Source organism: Aspergillus lentulus (genome assembly GCF_001445615.1).
Source record: "Aspergillus lentulus DNA, contig: Alt08, strain: IFM 54703, whole genome shotgun sequence".
In the NCBI taxonomy this organism is placed as follows: Eukaryota; Fungi; Ascomycota; class Eurotiomycetes; order Eurotiales; family Aspergillaceae; genus Aspergillus; species Aspergillus lentulus.
This window is the reverse complement of record NW_028322118.1, coordinates 1,789,316-1,814,604: the sequence shown is the minus strand read 5'-3', so window position 1 is coordinate 1,814,604 and position 25,289 is coordinate 1,789,316. Positions and strand designations below refer to the sequence as shown.

Here is a 25,289-nt window from a genome sequence, read left to right as displayed (position 1 = left end):
CAATCCCATCCTCGCCCCACCGATATGTTCTTGACCGGGAGTGATCGTGGGAGAAATCTAAGCGTAACAGGTACGTCGATCAGCCCCGCGCAATTCACATATGGATAAGATGGACTTACAACTCCATGCGTCTCCATTTTCACTGATAATTCGTCAGCAATTGTAAAAAAGCATTGCATTGGACACAATAATCATAATGTCCAAGACTCTGAAGGAGGAGAAGTACTTACGAATAATCCTCTCGGACTGCAGACGGCCGGGGATGAGATTATCAGCGGGCAAGCTCCAAATTACCAGTGATGCCGCGAAAAGCGACTCATGAATAGAATGCGAACTCACCTGTGGCCCATTGTCTCTCTGCGACATAAGGACCCCATTTCTTCCAGTATCTGGTCCGTTCACGATCCTCCTTGAGACGCTGTTCCTCTTGGGTGAGGTACTCTTGCTTGTCAATCAAAACCATGGTCAGATAAACCGGAGATCGATACTCCGGAGAAATCTAGGAGGGAGAAGGGAAAACGTAAGTAATTGAGACAGAAAATTAGAAGAGAGATGGGTGAAGAGCGAGTGTGCGGGCACGCCAGATAATAATAATAATACTACTACTACTACCAAGAACTAGCCGACAGGGCAAGCTCTGTTCCTTGACCTTGGGTGTAGTTACATTGGATGCGGGAGGACTCTAGCTACTTTTTTCTGAGCTTCACTGCATGTACAGCTCAGCAAGACAGATTGACAAGAACTGAGGGACCGAGGGAACCTGATTTGTCCGATGACCGCAGCGGCTTATCAGAAATTGATAACTAGAGTAGTCTGGACTCGTCGCTCGGTGCATCTTTCTGGATTGCTGGGGGTTTCCAAGGTTTGTTAGCTGTGAAGGTGGAGCATTCAGAGGGGTACAAGTAAGGGCCAGATCTGACATCATCGACGGCCAAGCAGAGTAGGAAAATGTATGCAGCGTTAGCTGGATATAGTAGTGCATATTTGTTAATGATTAGAAGTAGATATGACTAAATATTCATCTCCGTCATAATGCATCTACTCGAATTGACTTAGTTGATACCGTAAGAGATCAATGGGTATTGGAGGTCAAATGCCACATGGGAACATCTCTCAGGTTCGCAGACATTTCCACCGCGTAACGACCAATTCCTGCGTATCTTCCAATTGCAGCAAGCAAGCTACCTGTATTCTAACAGAGATGCCAGGATCAGAATCGCATGCATTTAAAGTTTGATTGGCATAAAAATTGCAATAGCCTAGCCTCGCGTCCGCTGTATTGCATCCATTGAGTTACAACTACAGAATGCAGCCCCCTGACTTGGGAATTTTCCTGGGAATGAATAATGTTCAAGAAGCGCATTATACTATGCTAAATGGTGCAAAGCTCTCCAGCAGCCTTCTATTCAGGAAACATCAGTTTGGCTGCAAGGAAACGAATCAAGGAAGTGGCGTACCCCTACCACTTTTCGTTGCTGAGAGTGGAAATGCCAGATGGCAAGCGATTCGTACGAGAAAGGAACAAGTTAAAGGTACGGAGTTAGTAGATCCCAGATTTGTGATAAGCAAGTGGATCTCATGTAGATTATATGCTTGTGTTTGAGGTTATTCTGCTATTCGCTTTCAAGTCTGGCAGAAGGCTATAGTAGATTTCTTTAGGTGAAGCCGAAAAAGGAAGAATTATTTCATACAACTGGGACAGTGGCAGACTGATCGAACGCCCATAAAGTGCTGTATCTAAAAGTGCAACGGACCCTTCGCCTGCTCATGCAGGATTCCCCTAGAAATAGAGTCAAACCGAGACACTCACTATTCCTCTCCCCTCATCTATTTAATAAATAACATTTGAAAGTCGACCCCTGCTAAGAATTGCAAAGAAAGATGTCTTCTCAGCATGACAAAAATTATGATTAAGTGGTAGTAAACGATAAACACATTGTATGCCACAACAAAGTGAACACGAGTCTCCAGGTGGGGAGGATTGCCGCACGGCATATACATGCATGCACAGATTTGACCAAGTATGCCAGTGGCTGCGATGCTCTCCAGAAGCTCATGGCAATCTGGACAAAAGAAGTTCCGGCATCGTCCATGATCTGGTATACATGTCGCTGGAAGACGATAAGAATGGGAAGAGAAGACACCAGCAAACTTGATGCTCTCAACCATGTCCCTTGAAAGGTAGGTGAAGAAAAGAGTAAATTCATTTCACTGAAACCGCATTCGTTACCCATACAAACTGGCCGAGACCAGTCTTGATTCCGCAAAGTTCGATCACGAGTTGCGGCTTCGGTCTTGGTCTCGCTGTTCGTCACTGCTGGAGTACTGCCCCGCTGAATCTGTGGGAGATGTCGCGGTCGAAGTGGAGGACTCTATGTTTCGGACGAGACCTTGTGAGCCGCACTCATACACATACCGGTAGAAGACCGTCAGTTTCAGTTTCCTTACCTGCTGTCCGGTATTCGTTCTCCACCTTCGATGCGCCTGCGCTGTTTCCGGAGCCGTTTCCATCCACGATGAGTGATTGACGAGCTTTCAGACGTCGCTCGGTCTCGCGGATCTTGGCCTGCAGTTCCTCCAACTCTCTCGTTTGTATGATCATTTGAAATCTCCTGAGGTACCAGGACCATTAGTCAACCCAACTATCTCGTCATACAGCGAACGAGCCTCGAATGAGAACTTACTTCTGATCTATAGTCTGCGAAAGGTGATCAACATCCGAGTCCAGTGCGAAGACGCTATCCAGCGTTGAGGAAAAGGCCTGAGCCATGGTCCTGCCATGTCTTGGTCAACGCCAACGTTTTGATATCGGAGAGGGCGCAAACGGGAAGACGAACGACTGTGGGCGACCCTTTGGTTTCCATTCCTGCTCCATGTCCGACATGTTGCCCTATTATCAACAGGGTCGATTATCTGAGATCAGATGCGGTACGAAAGTACAATCTGGTCGAGAAAGATAAAGAGTATAGACGCTGTCAGATCGGTTGGTTGTCTTTGTTCAGTTAAGGAGGAGACGGGTGTTTGAGCGTGCGTCAGGAGGGGAAGGGGTGGATTAATGCTATCGGTCTATCAAGCAAAAAGGTAAAATTAAAAGAAATAAGAACTAAAGCGAGATTAATATAGTAGCATGAGACCAGGACCGGCTGAGAATCTATTATAAAGCTTGATGGACGGACGGGACTGATTGCTGGATATGCTGCCACTCCTATAGACCACAAGGGGAGGAACCGCTCTGCGAACCGAGCAGAAGAGCAGCAACGAGGAGGCTATCGGGGCGATGGTGCACGGTCGGAGTGTTGCAAGGCGCAACAAGCAGGTGTTCGGCTATCGCAGCAGGAGTACCAAAGGCCAAAGCAGAATTGATGAGAAAGGGAGGGAATTGGAAACAAACAAGAAGATGAAAAAATAATAAGCGATAGTACAGGTTGATCAGTAGTACTTAGTAAGTTGTTGCGCTACAGTGCCTGGTTAGGTCGTCTACTGCTATTTCTCCTGTCTCCTTTTCTTTTGTGTCTGTAGTAATTAGATATTTCTCCATACAAAAGGTCGTCGAATCTAAAATTATGGGGAGATTAAAAGCTCCATTTTGGTGTCCACTATCCGCCACTGCAGGAACTGCCATTGTTTATACTTCCTGACCTTCTCATGTTTGGAGATGCCACAGGTCCCAATGAGACGAGAACTCTGTTGTTACTCAATCAGCCATTTACCCAACTTGGGAAGCGCGCACTGCAATGCCACTATCAGCTTCCCACAGTTGGACAAGGAGCTTCGAGAAAGGGGGTTCTGAACTTGCTACCTGGGCTGACCTATGAGTTGCCTAGTTGAGAGAAGCCCCTGACGATGTGGGGTATTGTCATTTTAAGGCATGTACCTTTGTAATAGTCATGTAAAGTCGCAGCATTTCTATCATCCGATATCAAAGTCCCAGTGGCAGACGTCATACAATGATATCCCAGGTAATTCTCCAGTAGTAATAGAGGCAAGGTTCTCCATAGGTATCTCAGCCCCTGCTCCTTTCCTCGTCGGTAATGATGTACTCGTTAGTGGTCAAAGCACCTCTTGAGTCCTCTGAATGGCTGCCGGGGGGGGAGACTGAAAGTTTGAATTCTCAACTAGCATGCCAATGCGTGACTCTAATCGTGGACTCTCATTCTCCAGGATCACTATGGCTGATTAATGCCAATGGGTGGACCTACAACACCTCGCATGGTATGGATATAGATAATATAATGACATGCATTGTCGTCATGCTGCAAGATAAAGTAGTGTCATCGCCAGGGTGCTTCATCTGAAATGGGACCCCTGAAAAGGAGGTGCCTTACCTAAGGTACAGGAGGCCGTACTGTCAAGTAATTACATCAACCATTATTATTGCATACCAGAATTCCACATAGATAATTTTGGGCATGTCGATCAGTGGAATTAATCACGTGATCTAGCCCCTCTGTTGGGCGGTCGGGGTCCTTTGTCAAATTTTCCCTCTCTGGAAGGAAGCAGAGAGACCACCAGAGACAGTCTTGTCATAGCAGTAGCTCATCCCTCTGCACCCAGCAACGTGTTCATCACCATATTCTCAATCCATCAAGAATTCGTCCTTTTCATCAAATACACCCTTTCAAGTGAAATTTTTCTCTAATTCCAAAGCATTAATTTTCCCCCTATTTTTACCGGCTCGCTTTTTGTCGGTTTCTGGACACTGCCTCCCTTTCAAGATTTTCCTCCCTGCGGTTTTCTGCACTAATGGTCTAAACCGCTAGCCGCACCAATCGTGGTCGCGTTCTCTCGTGGTTTGGTTGATTCGAGGATCCGGGTCCATCGGGCCAACCGCCGACATCGTCCATCACCGTGGCCCCCATCTCTAAATCTTTCTCCCCCAGTGGCCGACTAAACGGGCAATGGGGGATGCCTCCTCTGTCAGCTTACACTCCTTTTGAATCTCTCCTCTTCTTCCAGTCTCTCGCCACCTTGGGTACCCGTCCTATCAACTTCGCATCCATATCCGATATTCTACGTAACAATACGTTCGTTCGCGAGAATGTCGCATTCAATGCGGACAGGCTCAGCCCGGAGGCGCTCGAGGAGTTGTACACGACCTTGATGCGAGATGGACTAGATGGCGCCGGAGCCGTCCCACTTCCCGAACAAAATGGTGTACATCCCGAAGGCGCGCAACCTACTAACCCTCTGAAACGTAAGATCGCGAGTCCACGTCCGGAGGTCTTAGTGGATAAGGGAAGAAGCCATGCTAGCTTTCTTCCCGAGTTAGTGTCTCATCTATATGCCAGATACAAGGAACTCGCGACTAGAGAGATTCGGAATGAGGAGAGGAGATATAAAGAAATCAATGATGAAATTGAAAGGCTACAGAAGGAGGAGCGTCAGAAAACCTCACAGCCAGCACCTGCGCCGACGTCTGTACAGGCATCCACAGTACGAGGATCACAATCAAAACAAGACTTTGCGCCGGAGCCCATGGAATTGGATGTGAAGGAGGAAAAGCCCGCTCAGCAACTTCGGCAGAAACCCAGCCAACCTGCAGTCCAGCTACCGTTGGATTCCGAAGTCAAGCAAATAGAGCAGGAATCGCAGCGCAAGGATATTGTACCCTCTCAACCGCAAGAAGAGCTAGCGCAACCGACCGCGCCGTCGACAGCGGCCGCAGCGGCACAACAACCTCAGGTGCTACCTACTCAACCGCCAGCTCAACCGCGTGAAGAACAGCTCCGAGTGGTGCAGCAGCAACCGCAACCGCCTCATGCTCAACTTTTCCCGCACAAGCATGCTGGATTACCATCACAACCACAACTGGTTGATGGTCAGGCACCCTCGGCAGTTCAACAAGCACCTGCCAACGTGCCTCCAACCGTGTCTTCGGCGCAAAAGGCGAAGAATGAGCCTGCTATACCTTCGCAGCAGCCCGCCGCTACCCAAACTCCGAACCCGGGCAATTTGCCAACTTTTACCGCGGCGACCTTGCAAGCTCAGCATGACGTTCACGAACCTGCTCCTGTTCCTGCTCCATCACCAGCTTCAGCAGCCAGACCTGCAGGCAAAAAGGGTGCTTCAGCTGCCACATCTGTCTCAGCACCTCACCCTCCCACACCCCAGCCAATAATTCAGCAGTGGTCCTTACATCAGCCATCTCAGACCCCGCAGCCACCGCCCTTTACCTACCCGCAACAACAGGCAGATAAGCGTGCTATGGTGGGGAGACCATCCGCCAACCCTCTCCAACAGACACCGAAACCGGAGCCTGAAAAGCCAATTCAAGCCACACCCCAAACGCCTGTACCTTCTACGCCAGTACCTGCTTCGGCACCGACAGCTATCAACGGCCATGCTCGGGGTTACCAGACGCCTGTCGGAGCAGCGCAAGGGTTGCTTTCGGAAGCGCAAAATGTCCATCGCCCTCAGCTCTCCGTCGATACGAGATCTTCTACACCTTGGAAGAAGACACCTCGCCTTAGCATTCCCTTGTCGCCCAGATCACCGATTCGACCTCGGTCAGAGGATGTCAGCCCTATTAGCGAAAGGGCACCGTCGCCAATTGAGTTTTCTGAGCCACTTCCAGAAGAAACAGCAGGCCGCCGAAACAAACGCCGAGCCATTGAAGAAAAGGGGGCGAGAGCAATCCAGGAAACCAGCCTGCTGCAAGATGTTGAACCTAAAGGGCGGCTGAAAGCCAAAGTAGAAAAAGCCACAGGGGCCGCTGCGGGAAAGAAACGGGATCGAAGCACTACCTCCTCAAGAAGCCGGGGAAGGTCCGTAGTATCTCGCGACGAGGAATCCGTCGCCGAGGCCGGAAACGGGCCTATTGGAAAGATCAAGCATGAGTTGCCTGGCACACCGGCCAATATCCCAGAGACATCTGAATTGGAGAGTCGTGCCAGTGGGGCCCGAAAAGGCGCTGCCGCTTTGCCTCAGACCGAAGAGCGTCCAGGGAGAGGGAGGCCGAAACGCAAGCGGGGGATCAGTGACGCCCCAGAGCCAGAGCCAGTACCGACTGAGCCTAGCCGGCCGGAATTGACACAGTCCGCATCGTTCGTGTTGTGTCCTCGTAACTTTCCCAGAACCGGAGCACCCATAATGAATGATGTGACCATGCACAAGCATGCCTCAATATTTGCGAAGCCGCTGGCTGAGCGGGACGCACCTGGGTATCGGGATCTCATATATCGACCGCAAGATTTGAAATCGATCAAGTCGTCCATCCATCAAGGCAGTAGAGCTGTGGCTGCAGCTACAGAAGCTGCCAGCACGCCCGCTGCAGATGGAGAGTCCCCGGCTCCCAATGCAGGCACGACTTCCAAGAACGCTGTTCTAGTGCTACCAAAGACTGAAGACGTGATTCCTCCCAAGGCAATTGTCAACTCGGCACAGCTGGAGAAAGAACTGATTCGTATGTTCGCTAACGCCGTCATGTTCAATCCCATTCCGCAACGTGGGTTCGGCCCTGCCTTCCCGATGATCAGCGATAGTGGGTCACGAGAAAGCACGCAAGTCCCCGAGCCGGATGAAGGAGGAATCATCAAAGACACTCTGGAGATGTTCGAAGATGTCGAGCAAGCGGTGACGAGATGGCGGGCGGCGGAACGCACTGCTGACGAACTAGCGAGCAAGAGCATCTTATCCCTCCGCAGAGGTAGCACAAGCGATTTGAACACGGATAGCGCAGATGAAGTCAAGGGGCCATGACATGCCGTTGGAACGGATTGAAAGTTATTGGATGAAATGTATGATTAGCGGGAAGGGATCTGCCTTCAAATTCGAGAAAGGCCATCTTGTATGTGTAGAATATCTGTGCCAGAGCGCTGTTACAAGCCAGCCACAGGCATCATGGAATGAATTTAAGGGAAATACGAACGATTTCACCAAGCACTATTGTTAAGATGTTCTCGGCGTTTGGCAGAAGATTTCCGTCCTCATTTCTTGTTTCTCATGACCATCATCTTTTGAAATATCGTAACCTCTTTTTTCTTTCATACCTTTCAATCATGGACGGAAAGTGACTATCAAGCAGCCCCCTGCAAAGCTTGCTGAGGCTTTGTTCTCCCTAGCCCCTCTTTAGCATAGAAGTCCATTGGGTATACACCCTTGTTCGCGCTATCCCAGTGCTCCCTCACACCCAACGCAATCAAAGCCTCATAAGGCGTCAGAAGCGGTCGCGGGAACGCATAGCCCCAATCGATACTCAACCTGGGGCAAGCGATCTGCACCCAACATTCGACATCCGACATGGACGCCAGCTTTCCGGGAAAGATCTCGCTCAGAAGCAAGTTGACGAAGGGGATACTGCGCTCATTGAGATGGTTCTCGATCATGGCCATGGTGTTCGGGTTCCCTTGCCGGCCGAGCGAGCCTAGGATGATGCCCCATTTTTTGGCCGACTTGGCGGTGTTGATGGCGTCTCGGCGGAGGGTGTGCATCTCGTCGTGGGAATACGTCTCGCGAGAGAGTGTGCGCGAGTACGGGTCGTAGCGGTATGCGGGAATGGTAGGGTTGTGGATCATTGCGGACTCAAGGTGGAAGCGGCCGTCGCCGAGGTAGAGGAGGATATCAATCTCGGTGGGGGAGAGTTGCGGCGAGGTACAGCCTAGGATCTCGCCTTTGGACAGCGGTGCGATTTGCGGGATGACGACTCTGAATCCGGCGCGTTCAAGCACAGGTTTGAGGCCGTGAAGGGTTGCGTTGAATTGGATCGTGCCGACGGTTGCGATGGTCTTTCCCGGCTGGAAGTTGCGTTCCAGCGTCGCGATCAGGTGCGAGGTGTCGATGCTGATGTCGACGAAGATGTAGAGGGTTTTGATTTGGGTGACGTCAACGGGGATAAGGCAGCTGTGCGCATAGTGGACCAGCAAGTCGCATCCTAGAGCACGAGCGGTATAGTCGTCGATACAGCAGGCGCCGTAGGTGACATCGCCCATTATCAAAGTCTCCGTCCCCGGGCAAAACTGCGTCAGGATATCGGATATTGTGGTAGCGAATATGAGTAGACCCTCTGGAAACTGCAGAGCAACACGTTTGGCGCCCGATGTCCGTATCCGATGGATCGTTTTGGGAATCTCGAACGAGTAATTCTTGGGCAGAAGTTCAATCGCGGCTTGGATTTCAGGATCTTCCAGGATCTCGAGCGGGACTTGATTCAGTGTTCTTGGGTTTCTTCGGGGGGCGACTGTTAGAAAGCATCATCAGCCTATGTTTGCAAGTGCGAATCAGCATAAAAACAGAAGACCGGCCACTCACCTCGTTGAATGCTTGTAGACTCGACATCTTTGGAACTTGACGAGGCTTCTTTTTGTGCTTGCGCATCTGCTGTACGTCTTCCGACAAACCTCTTCTTTGGTTGCCGAAGATTGCTAGACGATGCAGTCTCTTCCATCTTCGTTTCTGGAGCAGCAGAAGACATCAATGGCTCTGTCATGATGGACTGTCAATTCTGCTCGTTTCAAAGTGGGATAGTCTGATTTTCTTTTCCTATCCTGACTAAGGTGGACCACAAATATTGATGGTGGCGGAAGGACCAGGTGGGGTCGCCGAGTGTAACCAAGCGGCTTTTCTCCGCATTCTCGGCTCGATAAAGCGTCTCGAGGCAATGGCAGCTACTCATTCCTGTCTCCAGGATACTCGTACATTCCCGATCAGTTCTTTGAGTGACGTTGTCTTCTGGTCATATTGAATTTCCCTTTGACTATGGCTTTCCGACCGAGATTGAACCTCTTCTCTGCCCTTCGAGCTGCTCCACCTGCTCGACGTTTTGCGACAGAGGCGCGGCTAACCTCGGACCACGTTCGCATTGTCGAAGTAGGTCCACGAGATGGTCTGCAGAACGAAAAGAAATCTATACCGCTTGCAACGAAGCTACAGCTCATCGAGAAGTTGGCGAAGACGGGAGTGACGACCATCGAGGCGGGATCTTTCGTACCTGCGAAATGGGTGCCACAGGTATACATCTCATGATTATCTGCAGATCTGTTTGAAGCAGCGAGCATGAAGTTTTTGACTGACTGGTCTGGATCCCATCAGATGGCTAGCACTGCAGAAATCTGCGAACATCTGCTCCAGTCACCACCCCAGTCGCAGCATGCTATTGCTTATAATTATCTGGTACCAAACGTCAAGGGGCTTGAGTCTCTCATCAAGGTTATGGATGCGACGGGTTCTGCAGCAGAGACACCAGGTTCAGCGACCAAGCCTCCAACCACGACTGAAATTTCACTCTTCGCTGCTGCAACGGAAGCATTTTCCAAAGCGAACACCAATTGTACCATTGCAGAGTCGCTTGAGCGGATCCGTCCCATCGTAGCGTTGGCCAAGACGAAAGATATCAGGGTTAGAGGATATGTTTCTGTGGCTCTGGGCTGCCCATACGAAGGTCCAGATGTTCCTCCTTCCAAAGTCGCGGACATCACGGCTACCCTTCTTGAAATGGGCGCTGATGAAGTGTCGGTTGCCGACACTACCGGCATGGGAACTGCGCCACGGACCCTTGAGCTTCTGCAAGCACTCAAGGCCGCCGGTATTGCAAACACAGACCTGGCACTTCATTTCCACGACACCTACGGCCAAGCCCTCGTGAACACCATAGTGGGGTTGGAACACGGCATTCGTATATTCGACAGTAGTGTCGGGGGTCTCGGTGGCTGCCCTTATTCTAAGGGTGCTACTGGTAATGTATCAACCGAAGACTTGATCCACACACTGCATGGACTTGGCATGCATACTGGTATCAACTTGGAAGAAATGTCCAAGATTGGCTCGTGGATTAGCAGCGAGCTGGGCCGGTTCAATGAGAGCAGGGCGGGAAAGGCAATTCTTGCGAGAATTCAGGAAAAGTGAACATAAGTCTTTTTGATAACCATTTACATTGATTTCATGTTCAATAACCATGGCCTCCATCAATCTGTGTCTTATGCATTGTATACTTCCTCTCCGTGTCTGGTTTTATATTTCAAGTAGCGTCAAGAAATCTTGAAATGAGTAATTCATCATGTCATATACAACTAATATAATTCACTTGATCATACATTCTTCCCACGCTCATCTATAGTACAATTGGGAGGGCGATCAGTATCTCTCTTCACTGATTAAGTCCATCAAGAAGCCAGTATGCGCAACGCCAAATGATGCAGTATGCAAAGCTTCGCCAGGATAGCAATGTCGCAAAGGTGGGACGTAGGATCATGCCAGTGCACAATCAGAAATCTGTGACACGGCCACCATAGCTCCAATCGCCCTGGGCCCCCCATCGCAGTGGCTCGTTCTTGGGTCCTCCTACTTCTCCAGTCTTGGGATTCTTCTCACCCTCAAATTCAGGCTTGAGACCTCCCCGCAGATCCGGATGAAGTTCCTCTCCTTTGCCCGTGGCCTTGAACTCTGGCTTTTTTTCAGCGGCAGGTTGGGAGTGTGGTGACTGGTTGACTTTTGGAGCGGCGCGAGGCGTACTAAATGCGCCGGTCGATCGTCTCTGAAGTTCTTCAAAGAGCTCTTGCTCTTCCTTCGGTAGTCTCGGAGGAGCTGGGCCGCGGCCGAATGCGAACGCCGGCTTGTCGTTTCGGAGAACGGAGTAACATGAGAAGGACCGGGATGGGATTCTGAGACTAGAGGCGGAGGGTACGAATACCCGGCGAGGTACGAAGGAAAGCGCCATGATGTTTCTTGTTGGAGAGATGCAAAGATGTGTCAAACAAGACGTCAAGTATATGCGGAACAAGTGGAAATGCGGAGTGGCGGAGATGGCAATCGAGTCATTTCTACTGCGTAAGTTTTGCCCGATAAGCGGCCCGCCCGATATCGCGGCATTTTTCTGGGCCCATCACAGTCACAGGCAGAGTCTCAGTCGTCGACTTTATGACTCTGACTCTGCTTCTCTGATTCCTATCTATTTAGTCTTTTCCTGAGTCAATTGCTTCAGTCGTCTTTTATTCTCAATCTTCTAGTGTCACTGCTACTCGCAATGACTTTTATGCGTGTGGCTTCGCGGCGGCTGCCGCTCACAAAGCGACTGGTTCCTGGATTTCAGTCATCGGTCCTGCGACGATTCGCTTCTGCAGCGGCAGGAACACAAACATCCAATGCTCCTCAAGATGTGAAGGCTCAGGTGACTGTAGGTCATATGAAATTAGATTCATCGTTTGTCCTAATAATGGCGATCTTTATAGAAAGAGGCAGTTTTGCCTACCCCAGACCCTGCGGCGGATTCTGCGACAGCGGCTTTCATCAGGGAGCGCACCCCGTATATGGTGCCTACATACGTGCGACCAACTCCCGTAATGATTAAGGGACAAGGGTGTTATGTCTGGGATATGGAGAACAGGCGGTATCTCGATCTTACCGCTGGTATTGCCGTCAACTCTCTCGGCCATTGTGACCCGGAAATCGCAAAGATTATCGCAGAACAGGTGCGTATACTCAGGTTCACCAAGGGTTTGTAGCTGACGTATCATGCTCCGTAGGCCGAGACACTTATTCACGCTTCAAACCTCTACCATAATGCCTGGACTGGTGCTCTTAGCAAACTGTTGATTGCATTGACACACGAGTCCGGCGCAATGCGCGATGCTTCTCAAGTCTTCATCTCTAACTCCGGAACCGAGGCGAACGAGGCTGCCATAAAGTTCGCTCGTAAGGTTGGCCGGTCTCTTGAGCCTTCCGGAGCCAAACACGAATTCGTCTCCTTCCACAACTCCTTCCACGGCCGCACGATGGGAGCCCTATCCGCTACACCCAATCCCAAGTATCAGACTCCTTTCTCACCTATGGTGCCCGGCTTCAAGTACGGCAACTACAATGACATCGAGCAACTCCAGGAGCTCATCACGGACAACACCTGTGGTGTTATCGTGGAGCCCATCCAAGGAGAAGGCGGTGTCAATACCGCAACTCCTGAGTTCCTTGCGGCTCTTCGCAAGCGGTGTGATGAGGTCGGCGCTGTCCTCATCTTTGATGAAATCCAATGTGGTCTATCTCGAACCGGCTCATTCTGGGCTCATGCTCACACCTCCCTGAAGCCTGCATCGGGGGAAGCCGCCCACCCTGATATCCTCACCACGGCCAAAGCTCTCGGTAATGGTATCCCCATCGGCGCTACCATAGTATCCGGCAAGACTGTTGCGGAGCACATTAAGACAGGTGATCATGGTACTACTTTTGGAGGCAACCCGCTTGCGTGCCGAGTCGCTCATCACATCGTCGAGCGCCTCGCCTCGCCGGAGTTGCAGAAGTCTGTGGAAGCCAAGTCCTCTTTGTTCGTGTCTGGATTCCAGAGCCTTCAGAAGAAGTATCCCAATGTTATCTCTGAGATTCGCGGTCGTGGTTTGATCTTGGGCGTTCAGCTATCCAAGGTGCACACAGCCAAAGCATCAGACCTGGTAACCGCTGCTCGTGAGCGAGGACTGCTGATCATTACTGCTGGTGAAGGATGTCTTCGCTTCGTCCCTCCTCTGACTATTACCGAGGAGCAGATCAAAACTTCTCTGAAGATCTTGGAGCAGACATTTGATGCTGTTTTCACAAACGCATAGGTAATTGCTGAGTAGTCGGTGTTGATTTTACTTTCGATATACCACTATTCTGCCCCTAGACCGAATCGTTTTTTGTTTCATTGCAGCTTAAGCACAATGTTCTTTATTATTTATTTTCTCGGATAGATAGACAAAAGAAAGCATAATCTTCGCGAGCATTAACTAAAGCACTCGATCCAGTTTTGAAGAGAATTATCCTGTTATGACTATGACTACTCTAGTGATGCCTGGTGCTTCTCAAGCAATAAGGCACCAAGGTTGTGGTCACGAGACCAGTTGCCATTCTTATCATGACCGCATCGACTTACATCCTCACCAGTTGTCAAAAACGAGCGATTGGCGATTTCCTGATTGATGCGATCGGAAAACTGTGCCGCCTTGCTTTTTTGTACATTCAGAGTGATGGATGTATATGGTGTCTCATAGAATTATCTATCATCTTGTAACATACTAACCTACGTCCTCGGTTCACTTGGTTATGCCTGTTGCTGCCGGTACAGAGGAAGAACAACCCATGCTGCCTCTTCCTGGTGCTCCATCCTCATCATGGGCTCAGTTCTGCCAGCGATTCCGTGCCTTGTTTAGCGGCGCGGATCCTCGCGTCTGCGTAGCCTTTTGGCTCTTTGGTGAGTCAATGCAAACTGAGGCCGTCCCATAGATTGGAACATCCCCTAATGCTAACAATTCTGCGCTTTGCCTGATCATTATAGGTCTAATCAATAATGTCTTGTATGTTGTTATCCTGTCGGCCGCCCTCGATCTGGTCGGGCCAAGTGTCCCCAAGGGAGTCGTCCTTCTAGCGGACGTGATACCCTCGTTCGCAACGAAACTCATCGCCCCGTACTTCATCCATATGGTGCCATACCCCGTGCGGATCATCATATTCGTCTTTCTTTCTGCCACTGGCATGCTCCTAGTTGCACTGAGCCCTCCGTATACCGATGGCGGGACGATAGCTACTAAACTTGCTGGTATTGTGCTGGCTAGCTTGTCCAGCGGAGGTGGAGAGCTGAGCTTCGTTGGATTGACACATTTCTATGGCCCTTTCAGTCTGGCTGCCTGGGGAAGTGGAACAGGAGCGGCTGGTCTGGTTGGAGCTGGTGCATATGCCCTGGCCACTACCTCGTTGGGTCTCACTGTGAAGGCCACTCTGTTGGCATCTTCATGTTTGCCAGCAGTCATGGTAGTCAGCTTTTTCATGATCCTGCCAAGATCTCCTCTTCAGCCTATTTCGGCCACATACGCTGGATACCGTGCGGTTGAGGAAAGAGAGGAGCTCGCAGAGGAACGCGAATTCATGGAGGGCGGCCGTGACGTGATTTTCGACGAGGGGGAACGACTTTTGGGAGCTTCGAATCTTTCCAATCAGAGCAAAAAAGTCGGTTGGCAGCGTTTCAAAGCGGACTTGAAACGTGTCCGGGGTCTTTTCTTTCCATTGTAAGTAGAAGAGTTGATCCGCGACGACCGGTACCACACTGACATCCAAACTTTAGTATGCTTCCACTGCTTCTTGTCTACGTCGCGGAGTACACGATAAATCAAGGAGTGTCTCCAACACTGCTCTTCCCGCTTGACGAATCGCCTTTTGCGCATTTCCGTGCGTTTTATCCAGCATACAACGCCATCTACCAGGTTGGTGTCTTTATTTCTCGATCCTCCACGCCCTTCTTCCGTATCCATGACCTCTACCTCCCGTCTTTCCTGCAGATTTTGAACTTGGTACTACTGACCCTTCATGCCGTTTTCAACTTCATCCCCAGTGTGTATATCATTTTTGTAATCATCTTCTGGGAGGGGTTATTGGGCGGTTTGGTCTATGTCAACACATTCGCCGAAATAGGAGATCGTGTGCCAAAGGAAGAGCGCGAATTCTCGCTAGGAGCGACCACAGTCAGCGATGCAGCAGGTATCTGCCTTGCTGGCTTCGCCAGTATGGTCTTCGAAGTCTGGCTTTGTGACTGGCAAGTCACACATGGGCGGGACTACTGCCGGAGAATATAGATGCATCATGTGTGAATGATGACGAATGGCTCGGAATATAATAGACACTATATTATTTGCACAGGATACCTGGCCAACTTGCCTATCTGACTTAGACCGCATCAACCGATAGCGTCACGGGTTGTGGAGGGTTTGACATGTGATGGCCATCCACAATCCACAACCCACAACCAACTCTCAGACAACCATGGGTTCTCTCTTTAACCAAATTGAAGATGACCTTGACCCATTGACCCATTTACGACTACCTAATAGCCTCCAATGATTTGGTAGTCCCTGTTGTTCCAGCATCTCCGGATAATCCTTGTGGAGACTTTCACATGCTCCGCCCCAGTCACGGGCTTGTCCACCATTCATCATCACCCTAAGCAGCCTGCCTACTGACCATTATTGCGCCAGCCCATCCACTATCCTCCAAATGGATTCCCAGAAACAAACATCGTCAGCGCCAGACTGCTGGACGCCGGAGATTCTTTCAATTCCTGCTGTTTGCAATAATTGTTTGTCGCGTCACTGCCCCACTCTACTCATTTGGCATTTGGAGATCCTAGTCTCTGCAATACCCCGTTTACCAACATGATTCTGGGGTCTCCACACTTATTTGCCTACCTAATTTTTAGGATGGCAGGTTCAGAGAGACGCTTTGTTTCTTTATTTATCTTATAGGACGATCGGGGAGCTGTACCTTGCTTTCGTCACCCTTCTGCCTCACCCTTCCTCTTCTCCTCGCCAACTGACTCTATGAACCTGAAGTGTGATATTGGTTCTTGCATCCGCGATAACGTCAATCTGAGTCAAGGGAATAATCGAGCTGTGGCTTTTCAGGAAGCCTGACAGAGATGATAGGTATGAACGCTCCGAGGGCTTTGTCAAAGCAGTCAACTGATAGGCAATAGATCACGTTCTAGGGAGACCCTCCACCAAATTCCGAAAGATCCAAGTTTTTGGAGTAGTCCTATTCTGGTCTACTTATCTATTCAAGTAAGTCGTACGCTGTTGGAGGCGGAAGTAGGACAATCCGCTAAGCATACCATGTAGGGGAAGCAAGCATGGCCCTCCGATTGCCCGCAATATCTCGTCACGGCTGTCGGGCAAATTGACCGTCTGGCAAACCACCGTAGCTGTGTTTCTATGGCTTTATATCTGCCGCAATTTCGCCAAGATTGTTGGTCTCGAAAGCCCCGAACCCCTGGCGAATCTGTACTCTCGGTCGTTTTTCCGCGCAACGTGGGTCACCACGGCACTCGACGCCGGTTTTTGGACTGCAATGAGGATCAGATCCAAGTGGCTACGGGATATCGCATCGCTGGTATTTACAGTCTATTATCTTTTCGCGGCAGAGCAAGCAGATGATATGGTGCGCCGTGTCCGCGCAACCCTGACCGTGGAACATCTGCGAGTGTCGTGGAACAAGGGAACCACTCCATATCTTTGGGCACTTCAGAAGTTGGTCCGACCCCGGTTGACGAGTTATGGCCCTCGAGCCATCCGCATCCCTCGCCCTAAGCAATCTATTTACACCGAGCCGACGAATGCATGGCTATATTTTGACGGACCGCTAAGCGCGCTGAAAGATCAGACATGTGTGATTCTGGATATTCCGGGCGGTGGCTATGTTGCCATGAACCCGCGCAACTCGGAAGATCGACTCCTCGCCTGGGCAGGGAAGACCAAAATGCCGATATTGAGTCTAGACTACAAGAAGGCACCTGAGTATCCTTACCCGTACGCTTTGAACGAATGCTATGATGTCTATCACATGATCATCACCACGCGCGGCCGTTGCCTGGGACTGAGTGGAGACACGCGGCCACGTATTGTGGTTACTGGGGATAGTGCTGGCGGAAACCTAGCTGTCGGGATGGTCCTGATGATTCTGCAGTCAGGGACTGAGGATGTGATGCCACGCCCAGATGGTCTGGTACTGGCGTATCCCTCCTTAAACATGCGAGTTGAGAGCTGGATGACGGAGGAGCAGATGTCGTTGATCCAGGATAAGAGCGCTCGCCGGACGAATAAGAACATTTTGCAGAGAAAGAATATGGATTATCAGAGGCTGACGCCATTTGCATCGCCTGGACCATCTACGGAAGAACTGAGACAGGAGTTCTTGTCCGATGCGGACTTGGAGGCGGATGACCTGGGGGAGAAGGCTTCAAAAAGAATTGCCGAGAAATTGAACGAAGATAGTCTCGCAGCTCAAACAGCTGCACTTGTTGAACATCAGCCAAAACAGATCCGGACTCGTTTAGCCGTGTCCTCCATGATCTCATATGTTCATGATCGCATATTGACCCCAGAGATGATGCGAGCCATGATAATCCTCTACATTGGACCTCATAACCGGCCCGATTTCAGCACCGACTTTCTCTTATCGCCTGTATTAGCTCCCGAGAGCCTTCTTACCAGGTTTCCCAAGACCTACTTCATCACAGGGGAACGAGATCCACTGGTCGACGACACGGTCATCTTCGCTGGCAGATTACGCCAGGCCAAATTACACCAATTTCGGGAAAGACAGGAGCTGGGGCTTGAAAAATCCCATCGGGAATTTGATGAAAAGGACCACGTGGAGGTCTCCTTACTACCAGGAGTATCACATGGATTCCTTCAGATGGCCGGATTCTTCCCTGACAGCTGGAAACACATCAACCGATGCGCTGCGTGGATCCAGAACTTGTTTGACACGGCTGACGTCAAGAAATCGTCTTCTAGCCTTTTACAGTCGCTCTACGATAATCCTGTCAATATCAAGAATCTGGCCATAGAAACAAACCGGAAAGCGGGTTCCCAGAATCACAAGCGAAGCTTGACAGGTGAGTCCTCTGCAGACGAGGACAGGCCTCTGGAGATGAGCATCGGCAGAATGACCCCTTTGACACCTGCGCACGGCAATCTCGACTCAAGCGAGACTCGGCAATCCAAGGAGGACACGCCGTCACAGAAGCCCTATCGTTCCCGTCGGGAGGCTAGCAGCACCTCTGATCGCAGAACTGACTCAAAGTATGGAATCCGAAAAAGGAGTTCATCCAGGGGCCGAAAGGACTCATCCAGCGGGCTCGGTAGAAGACGGCGTCTCGCCCCGACCACGCTCACTCTGCCTGTTTCCGACGACATCATTTCCGATAACCTGGAAAGCCCTGTACGTCTTCGCAGACGAGAAAGAAGTCTCCACAGTCTTCCCAGTCACGAGGATCTTTTAGATCGCAGAATGAACGGCTTAGCGGGCGGGCTGATGGGAATCGGGGAGGGAGCGCAGACGCCTTGAGATAACGAGATCGATATTATTGGCGACACGAACACGATACATATTATGCCTTATGTATAGAGCGAGATGAATTTTCATCATTGAGTAAATACCCAGACCTAGAACAGAAATAGAAAGAAATTTTGATTTCGTGAAGCATGTGAAGCTGAAGATCTGATATGGCATGTGATTACGGTGATGTTCTTCATGTGAAAGTGGATCTCATTTCAGCCTAATTGTACAATAGTACAAACATACAATAATAGTACCTTAGCAACGATACCCGATATCATACAGCCAAGCATCCATCCATCGGAATCATCTGATGTTTAGGCAAGATTGCTGTTGCATTCAGCTCGCTCTTATGCATGCTGTCCATACATCCGTCACCCCCGTCAGGCCATATGCCGGTCCAATCGGGCCGACCGTTAAACACACTTAGAACCATCAGCTTACTTCTAGTCTCTATCTGCATCTCTGCAATGTTCTAGCCTTCCAGCCTTGGTGAGACTTACCCACTCCGTACTGCGTGGATAAGGTAGGGCTGAATTGACAATGATCCCATAAGTGATTCGCAATTCCCATCAAGGCAGAGACAAACAAACCCTACATGTGATCGGACAACGTGCTAGAATATTCCTGAATTTCTGCGGTAGCAAGCCATGTCACCTTTTATGTTCTTCGCCTGGCTACATAGCATTGAGAACCAACATGAAGTGCAGAAATTACTGAACCGCAAGAGTGGCGTCAGCCCCAGCGATTGACTAATGAAATACAGAATCAACCAAACCCTGCCACGTTGTCGGCCTCTTCCGGCATTTACTCGTTTACATTATCTTTAATAGATTAATAACTCGGGAGGAGGTATCTGGTGATATCTAAATGTAAATGGGGAAGCGTGCGTTCCCCGTCGGAACAGGTGACATAATCGCCCCGAATAGATAACTATGCCTCGGCAAACCGAGCGGACGGAATCAACTACACATCACTAGCGATGAGTAAAAAAATGAAAAACCAACAGGCCAGAAGCCGTTTGCAATGACGAAATAGGCCCAGACTATCCAGTCATCCACTCGGGATATGTAGACGCCTGATGGGCCCTCCTTATGCCGGGTGGAGACTTTTCCCTGTGCAGATCTTGGCAGGATGGTATCATGCTATATTGGTGTTTGTGCTGGCTTTTTATGAAGAATAGGGCTGGATATGGCATGCTAGAGGATTCTGTGATGAGTGGGTAGGGGGGTTTAAGAAGCTGGCTTGGGGCGCTGAGGTTCTCGTTTGTGTCCTGTGTTCTTGCTTCTAAGAGTTCGTCAACGAAATATACCATATCTAGTATTGACATCGGTTAAGTCTCACAAATCAGTATTCCAAACGTTGTTGAACACCTGGCAAACGAGATGTCGGCTGAGAAGTATGTCGACTTCGATGGCCCGGATGATCCTCTTAATCCCCTCAACTGGCCCATGAAGAAAAGGTACGTCTAGTCCGTCTTTGGTTCTGGATATCGGATTACTGATGCAAGGATGGGACATCAGGGTCTATATCTCGGCCATACTGGGTCTCAGCACAATGGTCGTTGCCTTTGCAAGCAGTATCTTCTCCGCTGCGATGCCATCAGTGATGCACCTATATGGTATCAGCCGGGAGGTATGCACTCTCGGTATATCCCTCTACGTCTTCGGATTCGCATTCGGTCCGTTATTCTTCGGTCCCTTCTCAGAGGTCAAGGGCAGATACATGCCTCTTGTAATCTCAATGTTCGGCTTCACGATATTCTCGTTTGCAACCGCCGTCTCCAAAGACCTTCCTTCCCTGTTCATCCTTCGATACTTCACTGGGTTCTTTGGCTCTGGCCCACTCACACTCGCCGGAGCATCGTTCGCGGATATGTTCTCGCCGGAACAGCGAGGGATTGCTATCGTCATGTTCTGCTTGATGGTGTTCATCGGTCCTCTCGCTGCCCCATTCGTGGGAGGCTTCACGGTCATGAACTCCTCGCTGGGCTGGCGCTGGACGGCATATATTCCGGGTATTCTAGGAGGCGCCGTGCTCCTGCTTCTGGTGGCCTTCCTGGAGGAGACTTACCAGCCCGTCATCCTAGCCCAAAAAGCCGATCGATTGCGCCGTGAAACTGGCAACTGGTCACTTCACGCCAAACACGAGGAGCTGCGTCTTGATCCTAGATCCATACTGACCGAATATCTCGCTCTGCCACTGAAGATGCTCGTTCTCGACCCTATCGTCACGTGCATGTGCGTCTTCGCATCTTTCGTTTACGGTCTGCTGTATCTCTTCTTGACCGCATACCCCATTATCTTCCAGAAGATTCATGGTATGAACCCAGGTGTGGGTGGGTTGCCCTATTTGGGGGTTATTGTCGGTCAGCTCCTAGGCGCCGTTGGCATCGCAGCGACCCAGCCCTGGATTCTGCGCAAGCTGAAGCAAACCGGTGGCGTGATGATGCCAGAGTGGCGTCTTCCTGTCGCTATTCCAGGTGCAGTCGCATTCTCTGCGGGCCTCTTCTGGCTCGGATGGTCGGGATACAAACAAAGCATCCACTGGATTGTGCCGACTCTGTCGGGGCTGCTGACGGGATTTGGATTGTTGACTATGTTTCTTCCCTCGCTTGCTTATCTGGTCGAGGCACGTCCCCAGAAGTGAGTATCCCTGACCTCATCAAGTATGACAACGCATAAACTGACTGAGTATCATCAGAGCTGCATCAGCTGTTGCTGCACACACATTCCTGCGGTCGGTCGCGGGAGGTGTCTTCCCACTATTTGCAACATATATGGTCAGTCACCAAATCCCGAGCTTTCTGATCGTGAACTGACTCAACTTGATACAGTTTGATGGATTAGGCGTGGAATGGGCCTGCACACTGCTTGGATGTGTGGGAGCACTGATGATCCCCATCCCGTTGCTGCTATATATTTATGGAGCACGAATTCGCAGCCAAAGCAGAATGGCTGCTTGATGATTGACCTGGTGAAAATTCCACCAGCAGAATAATTTTAATGATAATAGAACATTAATAATGACCCATACTCACATATATAGAAAGCTAATGTTATAATCTCACTGCCCAATAAGTTTGTTGACTGGACTCCATATATGGACCTCGGACACCTTCGCATCGCAGCACAGTTAGTTCATCCACTGTTTTGCAGCAATTTATAGGTTGCTGAGCTGCGCATGTCTGTAGTGTATAAACTCGATAGCATGGGGGAAACTGCTCTTGTAAAACAACAATGTAACTGTCCACAGCCAATCCCCCTGACTCTAGATAAATGATCGTCCCTGAAGCTCTGATTCCGGAAGAGTGCGCAGACTCTCCACAGGAGAGCAGCTGCACAGCTCTAGTCCTAGCAGTGCGCAACACAAGCATATCTGGATTTCTGTTGATCCAGCGGCCAGTCGATAACAATGCGGGCCAATGCTATCTCGTCATCAGATCGACAATCTAACGTCGACGCCGATTGAAGTTGGCCGTCTCTTTAGACCGTGAGCCATCCACACCAGCAATTGCGTGCTCTCTGCAATCCCCCATCCTCATATTTAGTTCAACATACGCCAATGTCGCACAAGACCATGGATCGCTTTTCGATGTCTGTGTCACTTCGGACTTTCGAGGGCAATTTGGCTGTCTTTCTTGCATCTAATACCGATCTATTTCCCTCACCGCTACAATATTCCATCGAGCTTGACGTCGATCTTTGCGGACAGTCGCGGTCAATGCATCACCGCTGATCTATATTCTTTAAGGAGCTTGCAAATGGCACCTTCAGCTACCGGCCATGCGCCCTATGGGTTAGAATTGCCAGAAGAGACTGTTGTCGACTTTTCTTACGATGAATGGTATTCATGGACGCTACTGGAAGACCACCCACTTCGCGCTCCTCCAGCTCATTGTTGTCCGGGATTGTTCGAATATATACACGACTGCTACGTGACGGCAAGGAAGAACTGGGGAGAGCGCTTGTTTAAAGGGGTTTGTTTGTTGTTGATGGCCACGTTCGTTCCCCGAGAGTATTGTCATAAACTTGGGCTGACCACGTTGTTGGAAACAGAATTGTGATACAATTATCTATACTGCCTCTTGGGCTCATGCATTTGTTACCTCATGCGCAGCTCTCAGAACACGGACGGAGCTTTGGATTTAGTCACAGGCATGCAGAATGCGCGGCATATCATTTGCAAGCCGCCCGAGATGGGATGGGAGACTCTTCTGCAGTCAGGTGCATTGGAGTCAAGGTGGATATTTGGATGCAGAATGGCAGTCTCTGGGCGAACGACTCAATGGCAGCAGCCGGCGCTTCGGAAGTGCTAAGCAGTGCGTACTTCAAATCAATGCTGGAGAAGCTGGACGCCATGAATTCTCATTCAGATTCGCTTGTTCGCTCCGCTGAAGCGAGCCTTTTGCAGTCCTTCGACCAGGAAGCAGAGCGCTCTTCAGTCCTTCTCCTTGAGCTACGATCTCCTGTTGAAGTAGTGTGGCCGGATCTAACGTCACTGTTGGAAAAGTTGAGGACAGGGAGGTGCCTATCATACATGAACGGGACGCGGCTAGTTGGGAGACCTGTCACCGTCGTGGTTTCAAGCGAAAATTTATCTTACCTGGATCGAACCAACCTGGCCGAGTCAGACGTCATCTTCTTTGACACCTCACTGGAATCGTTGACTAGAGCGCATCCAACAGAAGGTGGTGACGAAACCGATGGCGACAACCAAGCCGCAGCTCATGGTACAAAAGTCTTTCTGGCAAGGAACTCGACAACAAGGACTGTCATGGCAACTGCCGATTTCCAAGCATCTGTCGGCCTCCCCCGTCGGGGCCGATTCTCCAAAGAGCAGATTCAGTTGGTTCGGGCGCAAGTGCGTGCTGCTCACCAGCATGGACTGCTGGCCCGGTATACCGGCATCAAGTGCCATCCGCGACGATTACGCAGGTTGATCTTGCGAGTACTAGCCCAGGAAGGGGTCGATTTAATTGAGAATGACCAGAATGATTGTGAGCGACCGTGGTAGAACTCGTCCTTGGAGGATGGTGAAGACAGCAGAAGAGTACCTGGATACTAGATTAAAGTCTCCCATGTAGGAGTGATTGTCTGCACAGTCCAAAAGCATATTGCCATGCAGAAACTCAATTCGCCCACAGTGAAGAATGGTGCCTTAGGAACATGACGCAGATGAGTATATAACTCCTTGCTTCTTGCGAATGTATAACGCAAAAGGGTCGGTGTAACACCAACCTCTCAAAAGGAAATGTGTGCAGGCTTCTGTTCTAAGTTGATTAGTAGCTATATATTTCCCCTTCGGCAATTATGCAAGGGCCTTTGATCGGAATTTACAGTTCTGTCTACACAGCTCTGTCTACGAAACCATATCAGACAGCGCAGGATCTTCCACTGGATGCTAAAGCAAGCAACCCTGTACCGACAGTTCGAAGCTGCGATACAGGAACCTTACTTGATAACTCGACGTATCGCCGAGAAGAAGATGTCGATAAGTAGGCATGCATGCATGTGCGGTGTATATGTATAGCATCCTTGACGCAGATGATGATCCTAGGTACAGTACAGTATTGTATTCCTTTAACTTAGGGAACAAAGGGATAGAGCTTTTAGAGTCTGGAGGACTCGAGTAGCTGCTCTTTTTTTCGTCTTTTCTTTCTCCAACGACTCAATCAGAAGACAAGACAGCAGAAATGATTTCAGCTAGAACTGGACCTTAACGTAAAGGTGAGTAGTTATGTGGTGTATACAAACTGTCAACATGACACGTCGATGGGCTGCTGCTGCATGCCATGCCAAGTATGTTGGAGTCTGCGCCCAACGAGGAAAACATTGTACAGTATTCAACTGCACCTATCTTGATGAGGCGAAAACTTATGTCAGTGTGGCCATAGGAATGGCATCTCGGGATTTTGGGCTGTAGAAGATTGATCTGGTAGACCACAGCGTAGTATAGTCACCACCGGATACTACAGGATGTTTACCTCTGTATATTATTGTATGATATGGAGAAGACGTTCATCTTCATTTACTATGTAAGTACGGAGCAGTACTCCACTTTTCCCCGCTGCCAGGACGGCCCCATCTTATTGATTCAGATTCGTCCGCTTTTCAACTAGTAGACTTTTACATTTTAGTATTTATCATGCAGATTCAAATAATCCATTATCCAGACTAGCAGTTCCGCATCCCCTGTGATTGGCTCTTGCTCCATGTCTCTGGCTCCATCTTCCCTGTAATCCTTGGGTCCTGTCGCATGCCTGTTGTTTTTCTTTTTCCCTTCCTCTAGTTTATCGCTCACCGTTTTCTGGGGCTTTTTCTTCTTCTACCACCACTACAACTTCAACAACATCAATATCAGCAGTCAATCTGCCTACATACCTGCCTCTGCTTACATTCTTATAGGCCATGATCTTTTGATATCTCGAATATCCCAATCGCATATTCCCCCTTAACACACAGCTCTGTTAGATTCTGTCGACTTCTCTGAGGAGACAACAGCTC

The 25,289-nt window shown here is 49.9% G+C and overlaps 8 protein-coding genes across 8 annotated transcripts; 6 read left to right on the top strand and 2 right to left on the bottom strand.

Annotated features, from left to right (window-relative positions):
• Positions 1-4,905: 4,905 nt before the first annotated feature.
• Positions 4,906-7,698, top strand: ALT_3850 (uncharacterized protein; the record flags this gene model as incomplete). The annotated part of the gene is made up of 1 exon (XM_033560459.2): positions 4,906-7,698. One exon carries the CDS (start codon positions 4,906-4,908, stop codon positions 7,696-7,698), a length of 2,793 nt encoding a protein of 930 aa, XP_033416350.1.
• Positions 7,699-8,015: 317 nt separating this feature from the next.
• dph1 (2-(3-amino-3-carboxypropyl)histidine synthase) lies at positions 8,016-9,382 on the bottom strand (the record flags this gene model as incomplete). The annotated part of the gene is made up of 2 exons (XM_033560460.2): positions 8,016-9,175; positions 9,247-9,382. 2 exons carry the CDS (start codon positions 9,380-9,382, stop codon positions 8,016-8,018), a joined length of 1,296 nt encoding a protein of 431 aa, XP_033416351.2.
• Positions 9,383-9,693: 311 nt separating this feature from the next.
• On the top strand, positions 9,694-10,839 carry ALT_3848 (hydroxymethylglutaryl-CoA lyase; the record flags this gene model as incomplete). Its single annotated transcript, XM_033560461.2, has 2 exons — positions 9,694-9,945; positions 10,027-10,839. The coding sequence occupies 2 exons, from the start codon at positions 9,694-9,696 to the stop codon at positions 10,837-10,839; spliced, it is 1,065 nt and encodes a 354-aa protein (XP_033416352.2).
• Positions 10,840-11,197: 358 nt separating this feature from the next.
• ALT_3847 (succinate dehydrogenase assembly factor 4) lies at positions 11,198-11,650 on the bottom strand (the record flags this gene model as incomplete). The annotated part of the gene is made up of 1 exon (XM_033560462.2): positions 11,198-11,650. The coding sequence occupies one exon, from the start codon at positions 11,648-11,650 to the stop codon at positions 11,198-11,200; it is 453 nt and encodes a 150-aa protein (XP_033416353.2).
• Positions 11,651-11,956: 306 nt separating this feature from the next.
• ALT_3846 (acetylornithine transaminase) lies at positions 11,957-13,523 on the top strand (the record flags this gene model as incomplete). Its single annotated transcript, XM_033560463.2, has 3 exons — positions 11,957-12,106; positions 12,162-12,401; positions 12,456-13,523. 3 exons carry the CDS (start codon positions 11,957-11,959, stop codon positions 13,521-13,523), a joined length of 1,458 nt encoding a protein of 485 aa, XP_033416354.2.
• A 478-nt stretch (positions 13,524-14,001) lies between these two features.
• Positions 14,002-18,792, top strand: ALT_3845 (protein btn1; the record flags this gene model as incomplete). The annotated part of the gene is made up of 5 exons (XM_033560464.2): positions 14,002-14,149; positions 14,234-14,960; positions 15,017-15,453; positions 16,421-16,505; positions 16,563-18,792. The coding sequence occupies 5 exons, from the start codon at positions 14,002-14,004 to the stop codon at positions 18,790-18,792; spliced, it is 3,627 nt and encodes a 1,208-aa protein (XP_033416355.2).
• Positions 18,793-20,168: 1,376 nt separating this feature from the next.
• On the top strand, positions 20,169-21,748 carry ALT_3844 (MFS transporter; the record flags this gene model as incomplete). Its single annotated transcript, XM_033560466.1, has 4 exons — positions 20,169-20,245; positions 20,307-21,428; positions 21,487-21,565; positions 21,620-21,748. 4 exons carry the CDS (start codon positions 20,169-20,171, stop codon positions 21,746-21,748), a joined length of 1,407 nt encoding a protein of 468 aa, XP_033416357.1.
• Positions 21,749-22,986: 1,238 nt separating this feature from the next.
• Positions 22,987-23,799, top strand: ALT_3843 (uncharacterized protein; the record flags this gene model as incomplete). Its single annotated transcript, XM_033560467.2, has 1 exon — positions 22,987-23,799. One exon carries the CDS (start codon positions 22,987-22,989, stop codon positions 23,797-23,799), a length of 813 nt encoding a protein of 270 aa, XP_033416358.2.
• Positions 23,800-25,289: the final 1,490 nt, after the last annotated feature.